Below are 6711 nucleotides of genomic sequence, written 5' to 3'. Positions count from 1 at the left end.
AAGAGCTTGTTTCTAGTTTTTTGGCTTTTTCCCCCCTCAAGAGGGCAGCAGACAGTTGTGGCTTTACTTTGAACAGCAGCAGAACTCAAAGCCTGTAATAAGCCTGTAATTCTGTTAAACGATAAGGTTTCATAATGGATTTATGATGCAAATTAAGATTGAGGAATAACATCGCTGGAATGAGTTGCATGAAGACTGACCTTTACCTTATCTCAGTGGAATGACTGTAAGGACTCGGCCGTAAACAACCGCTCATGCAGTGGAGAATTGCTAATTTGTTAAGTGGGCTGTTTTAACATCCCCTCTCTGTCCCCTCGCTTGTCTTTGTTCGCTGTTCCCCGCCTCTTTATTTGAGGGTGGGAGCGCACAAACTCAGCACAGCTACATTTTGGCAGAGTCATTGTTTTGGCTTTGACATGTCAGATGTTTTCCCCTACACCTCATGCAAAGCCAATCCCACTGTAGAGGTGCCACTAGGCAGGCTACACGAAACTGATGGGTAGGAATAACAAGTATGTGGAATGTGTTTTAATTCAGAGTACATTTAGATACATGAAATATCTTAGCAGCAGTGCACATGCTACTAAAAAAACAGGAATAAACCAGAAATGAAGATCTGATTTTAAGACAATTATATATATAATCCCCCTCTTTCAATTCTGTTTTACATATCAGGACATAATAAAAGTCACCCGGTCTTATCCAGGTTCTAAAGTGGTTACTAACTGTTATCATTTAGTTAACAAAACTGAGTCAAAATGCAGATGCAGTGTGTGTAAAAAGTAAGTGCACCTGATGATTCAGTAGCCACTCTTTACAACGTTGCCTCAGTTCATTGAGGTTTGTGGGTATTTGTTTATGCACAGCTCTCTGGACCATTGCAACACCTTGATTCTTTTCTTTTTCAGCCATTATGTTGAACATTTGCTGCTGTGCTTGGGATCATTGTCCTGTTTTATGACCCAGTTTGGGCCAAGATGGCTAAAACAGGTGGCCTCACATTTGACTTTAGAATACTTTGGTACACAGAAGTTTATAGTCCTTGACTGCAGGTACTGTGGCTGCAAAACAAACTCAACTCATCAGCCCTCCACCACTCTGCTGACAGTTGGTAGGAGGCGTTTGTGCCGGTATGCTGTGTTTGGTTGGTGCTGTGCGTCATGTCCAAACATCTCCACTTCAGCCTCATCTGTCCGAAGGACATTGTTCCAGAGGTCTTTTGGTTTGCTCAGAGGCAACTTTGCAAACCTAGCACGACTTAGAAAGTAGAGGCTTTCTCTTGGCAACACTTCCAAAGAAGCCATAACTCTTCAGTCTTCTAATTGTACAGTCATGAACTTTAACCTTTAACATGCTAACTGAGGCCTGTAGAGTCTGAGATGCAGTACTTCGGCTTTTTTGCAGTTTCTCTGACCACAGTCTGACCTTGCTGGGACGTCCTCTCCTGGGAAGATTGTCAGCTGTCTTGAATGTTTTCCACTTGTGAATAATCTTTCTCACTGCAGAACGAAGGACTTTAAATTGTTCTGAAAATTTTTATAACCCTTCCCAGACTGAAGGGCAGCAACAGCTGCTTTTCTAAGATCTTTGCTGATGTCTTTCCTCCCTGGCATTGTGTTAACACACACCCAGATGCTACAGACTAGCAAAAACTTGTGCTTTTATAGAGGTGCTCACACTTGATGATGATTAATGGAAGCAATATGCGGTGTACTTAGTTTTTCCACACACTGCATCTGCATTTTGGCTTAGCTTTTGTTAAACAATGACACAGTGTGATATGTCATGTGTGGGAGCTCATCTGAGGATGTATTCACATAATTTTAAGACCTGGATGATCTTTCATTACATCCTGATATGTAAAACCTTAGAATTGAAAGAAGGTGCATTTTAATATTAGCATGACTGCACTTTATTTATACCCAAACATTTTGAAATTATCGAGTTGCAGCAGCCAAACCCTGAAAAACAACTTAGCCCAATAATACATAAAACATCACAAAATATGTCAGAAAAGTAAAAATTTCTCAAAAGAATTAGCACAATTAAAAAGAAAAAAGGAAAAAAATCAAGGCACTTAATAAATTTGAATTTAAACATAACAGAGTAAGACACTTAAGTAAAATCTAACATAAATATGAGCCCTGTGGCAGTGCAGTTAAAATAGATTTTAGGGAAAGTGCTCCATGATTAAACCTTTTTTTAAATATCAGCTGTTCATCATTTTGTAGCTTCTCTGTTTGGGCAGACTTTCATTTTCCTCTGTGAACATAAACTGATAATATGGGGGTTGGGGTGCTTGCTTTAATAAAACAGGCAGCTTATTACATCAGTTTGACCCTCAGGTAATTAAATCTGCCATTTCCCCCCTGTGTTTTCTACATTTTAAATAGCATGTCATTACTTTTAAAGTCAAAATATTTGGCAGTCTAGTTAAGTATGAAAATAATCCTTAGTTTCAATGTTAATAGGATACATGAGCTTTTTTTTTTTTTTTTGCTCTTGTGTTGGGTTTGGCAGAGTTGGTGAGGTTCTTGATCTGGTTAAAACTTGGAACATCAACCAGAAAAGTACTGAGGACACCTGCCAAAAGGCAAAGCCAGGCAGAAATCTTGGTTTTGTTGCTGTATTTTTCCTCACGCAGCAATCTGTGCCTCACTTATTATGTGATATCTGTTCATCTTCTGCCTGCAGAAACAACAATGCAGAGACAGTGTGTGAACGTCCATGTTTAGTGCAAAAATAGAATAGAATAGAATAGAATGCCTTTATTGTCATTATACAGGATGTACAATGAGATTGGAAATGCATGCAAGCAGGGACGTTTTAGACTGATTTAGGCCCCCTTGACACGACACCGGTTCAAAATGAAAACTGCACATGCGCACTATGGTTGCGGCTCCTATATCCACACCGCCAGCTGGTGGCCTGTCAATAGGAACTGCAGCGTTTTAAGCGTTTTTGCGTTTCCGGAGATCGTTTCTGGAACGTCTCCCTGTAAACGCCTCACTTTTGTAAACGGGCTGTCTACAACTCAGAAGGTTGGTGGTTCGATCCCTGGTTGCACCAGTCTGAATGCCAAAGTATCCTCGGGCCAGAACCCCAGGTTGCTCTTGGTGCGTTCAGTGGAGTGTGAATTTTAGATAGAAAGCACTTAGATGAAGGAAAAAAGTGCCTGCGTGAATGGGTGAATGAAGATGTGTTGAATAAAGCACTTTGAGTGCTCAAGTAGAAGGTGCTGTATAAGAACCAGTCCATTTACTATTTAATCATATTAGCAAAATGTTATCACGGTCAGATTAACATACAAGCCTGAATGCTTGATGTATACTTAGTTTTGATACAGAAGAACCCGTTTAATGGCCCTTATGTCATCTGATGTCTGTATTGATATTAATAGCAAATATTCACAGCTGTTTAAAATCGTCGGGGCAGCAGTCAGCAAACCTTTTAAAACGTTTTCTATCAGATTTGAATGGTGACTCTATAGAAGCAGTTTTCATGTCCTGGTGACCACTGAAATGAAAGATTACTTAGATAATTTACTTAAATTGCCACCTTGAATGAAAATAAACTGTGGCTACTTATTATTTTGCAGATTATAAATTTAAATCTACTAATATATGATGCTGTCTTATTATAAATGAAGCTAAATTGTAGTATACAAGTAATTAAATTAATCTCCAACATTAATGCGATATACACATTAATAAATCAATATTTATGATCCGATGATATAAAGTACATGTGCTGCATAACTGCAACTTTTACTTTAGTTTCGTTAAGTATATTTTGATGCTAAAACTTGTTTCACCACTTTGCAGAACAGCGTTCAACCCAAAAAGTTGTTTAAGCTCTTGTGCATCACCATTTTTATATAATGGCATTCGTTTAAAGGCACAAGCCTGTACACGAGTCAGAAAACCCTGCCCAGTGTTATCTACGCTGGATTTATTTCCAATCAAATATTCTGGTTTCCTGTGACCCCCCCGCCTTGTTTCTGGCACACCCTGCGCCACCCCGCTGGAAAAAAAAATCCTGGAAACGCTCCTGACAAAAACAGAAAGTTTGACAGGCATAACATTAACTAGAGGGGCCCCTGGAGGCCTGACTGGGGGTCTAGAAAGTTGTATCCTATGTTGGGTTGTGATTTCTATTTTCCTTTCTGGTCTCCTGTCTTTTTTTTTTTTTTTTAAGGCGGAGCAACACCTGGTGGTGTTTTGCGTTCACACTGTTTACATGTGACAAATTTAGTGAAAACTTGAATGAATCTGTGTGTGTGTGTGTGCGTGTGTGTGTGTTGTATCTCTGGCGCCTCCAGCAGCAGTGGCTTTGCGCCGCTTGCGAGAGAAACTGCACTGAGGCTTTGTGGATCCAGGTTGTCTGAATGAATGGACCTGAGCCGGTGTCTGATCGCAGAAGGCGGCGAGAGGAGACGGCGGACAGTCCAACTTCATCCGCGCGTTTTGTAAAGTTTTATTAAGAAGGAAATACATCCACCGAGCTGCAGCTTTAAAGGCCAGGGGAAGATTTTTCCTCGTAATCCCACTCCTGCTGCACAGAGCGAGCTTCACCGACAGACGTTGCTCGGTGGACGTCGAGGAGATTTCTTTCTTTTCTTTTTTTTTTCTTTTTTTTCCACGCGTGCAGGCAGCAACAGGTCATTTAGAGCACAGTCCAACCTGCAGCTGTGCCTCACTAGTCATTAGACCAGTGTTAACTTTTGTTTGTGCGCACCGAGGGATGCTTTTTTGGCCACTCTTTTCCGCGCGTTCGCCGTGATATGAGCTGCAGCATTGTGCTCGCCGCCGAGCAGATCCTCCAGTAGTGTGAGCGCACTGCGTTTTAGAGGAGGTCGACCGTGGGAATGAGAGGAAAATGAAAATGTGCTAATCAAACATTTCTGGCTGATCAGCGCTGAGCCTGCCACACCGACAGACAGACGGGCAGACCTGTGAGGAGCTGGTGTTGGTGCAGGAGAGGATTTCACGAAGGATTGCAAGTTTAGATGGTGCCAAACAAGTGGACCATGAATTCAGTTCTGCACAAATCGCCACCAAGGAGCTGGCTTGGTCTCAGATTACGGCTGAGTAAGTTAAAAATTCATGAAGTCAGCTACTGACTGATCACCATCTTAATATTCAAGCAGCTGCTTAGTAATGTTGGATAAGTCGTCTTCTCAGGCTGATCTGCATGCTTATTCTTTGTGTAATGCACTGTGAGTTTGTCTTTAAGAACTCACAAAGGAAGGGGAACAGAGGAGCTCTCATTGGCTTTGATCCTCAGGCAGCAGTTCTTTGTGTCATGCTTTCCTCCAGCCATCAAAGTTAATGGCTGGATTTGGCAAGTGACCTGAGCAATTAACCCAGCTGGAGGCAGGGATATTTTAGTCAGGCAGGACAGTACACTCTGATCTGAAGTTATGCATTGATAAAGGGGCAACTCAGTGTATACTCAGATGATGGATATTACCTCTTGTAAATCTCCAGACAGCACAATTTACTGCAGTTTTTTTTTTCACTCTTTCCTGCTCATAATTTAGATGTGCAAAGACTTTTCTTTTCAGTTATGAAAACCTAATAAAATGACTACTTGACTCTACTTCTGGCTTAAAAAAAAAGACCTAAATCAGTTAAAAAAAAAAAAAAATCATGAAGAGTAATCAGACTGATGTCCTCGGTGTTTAGCTCTCTCTCAGTCTCCTTCATAGACTTTTGACTGTTGGCAGTTCATAGGTTCATGCAGTAAGTGAAGTATGCACGGAGCTGAAGTTTAGCAGCCTTAATTGGTTGAGTCTGGAACCCTTCAGTGTTCCAGGCCACCAGAGTCTTAAGTCTGTCTTAAACACACTGGTCTAATCTGGGGCCAGATGTCTAGTCTGGTCTCTGTACACTGAAAAACAAAAACATGAAATCTCACTGCTGTGGTCACTTATTCACTGCTGGGATGTCAAAATCTGGACCAAAAGATGGCAGGAATTACATATTAGTCCAATGCTTTGTAATATTACAGCTATCAGGTACTGTTTATATAAAAACGTGACTGCAAATCCACTGTTATATTAGCTATAGAAACATGGTCTTTACATCTAACCAGGTGAGCAACTCGTGATTTATTTTGAGTTGATTGAGCTGCACTTCGTTTTCTTCATTAATTAGAGATGCACCTGCATATCAAGTGAATATTGGTATCAGCTGATATCGGTGCTGTTGACTGATATCAGCAAGTATGATGGCGTTTACTGTTGTCAGAGGCTGCTGTTTAAGACCTGTGACCACACTAAGCGCTTTTTATTGTCGAGCTTTGTGCTGTTATTTACAGTGTTGGTGCCCCTTCTTGATTTTGATTGGTCAGTGAGAGAGCAGTGACATTTATAAGAGCCAGTATAGGGTGCCTGGCCTTGATTAACATGTAAGAATAAAATAAATACCGGCACTCACCGATAAGTTTGCATTCAAGCTAATAGCTGTCAGTCAGTGCAATTGGAGAAAACATCAGTCAGCAACAAGGAGTTTAATTGTCATGAAATATATCTGCAAGTGAACGTCTCCTAAAGGTGGTAGATGAGGAAAAACTAAAAAAATTTATTGTATTTTAAACTTTATATCGATTCAGAATTTCAGTCACTTCAGCCATACTATTAAAATATCGACACAATATTTCTTATCACTTGCTCTTGTATTACAAACATGGATACACTGGTAGAAAATA

The 6711-nt window shown here is 40.6% G+C and overlaps 1 protein-coding gene across 2 annotated transcripts in view; it reads left to right on the top strand.

Annotated features, from left to right (window-relative positions):
* The first annotated feature begins 4447 nt into the window (after positions 1-4447).
* Positions 4448-6711, top strand: part of plekhg5b (pleckstrin homology domain containing, family G (with RhoGef domain) member 5b) — an 85996-nt gene continuing 83732 nt past the window's right edge. The window contains exon 1 of one of the 2 annotated variants that reach the window (XM_030733996.1): positions 4448-5090. In XM_030733996.1, coding sequence (XP_030589856.1) covers positions 5009-5090 — 82 coding nt within the window. In that variant the 5' untranslated portion in view covers positions 4448-5008. The remainder of the gene's footprint in view (positions 5091-6711) is intronic. The other variant, XM_030733995.1, reaches the window with a different exon arrangement.

This window comes from Archocentrus centrarchus, chromosome 7 (genome assembly GCF_007364275.1).
Source record: "Archocentrus centrarchus isolate MPI-CPG fArcCen1 chromosome 7, fArcCen1, whole genome shotgun sequence".
NCBI lineage: Eukaryota > Metazoa > Chordata > Actinopteri > Cichliformes > Cichlidae > Archocentrus > Archocentrus centrarchus.
The sequence above is the reverse complement of the archived record's forward strand: the minus strand, read 5'-3'. Positions and strand labels throughout refer to the sequence as shown.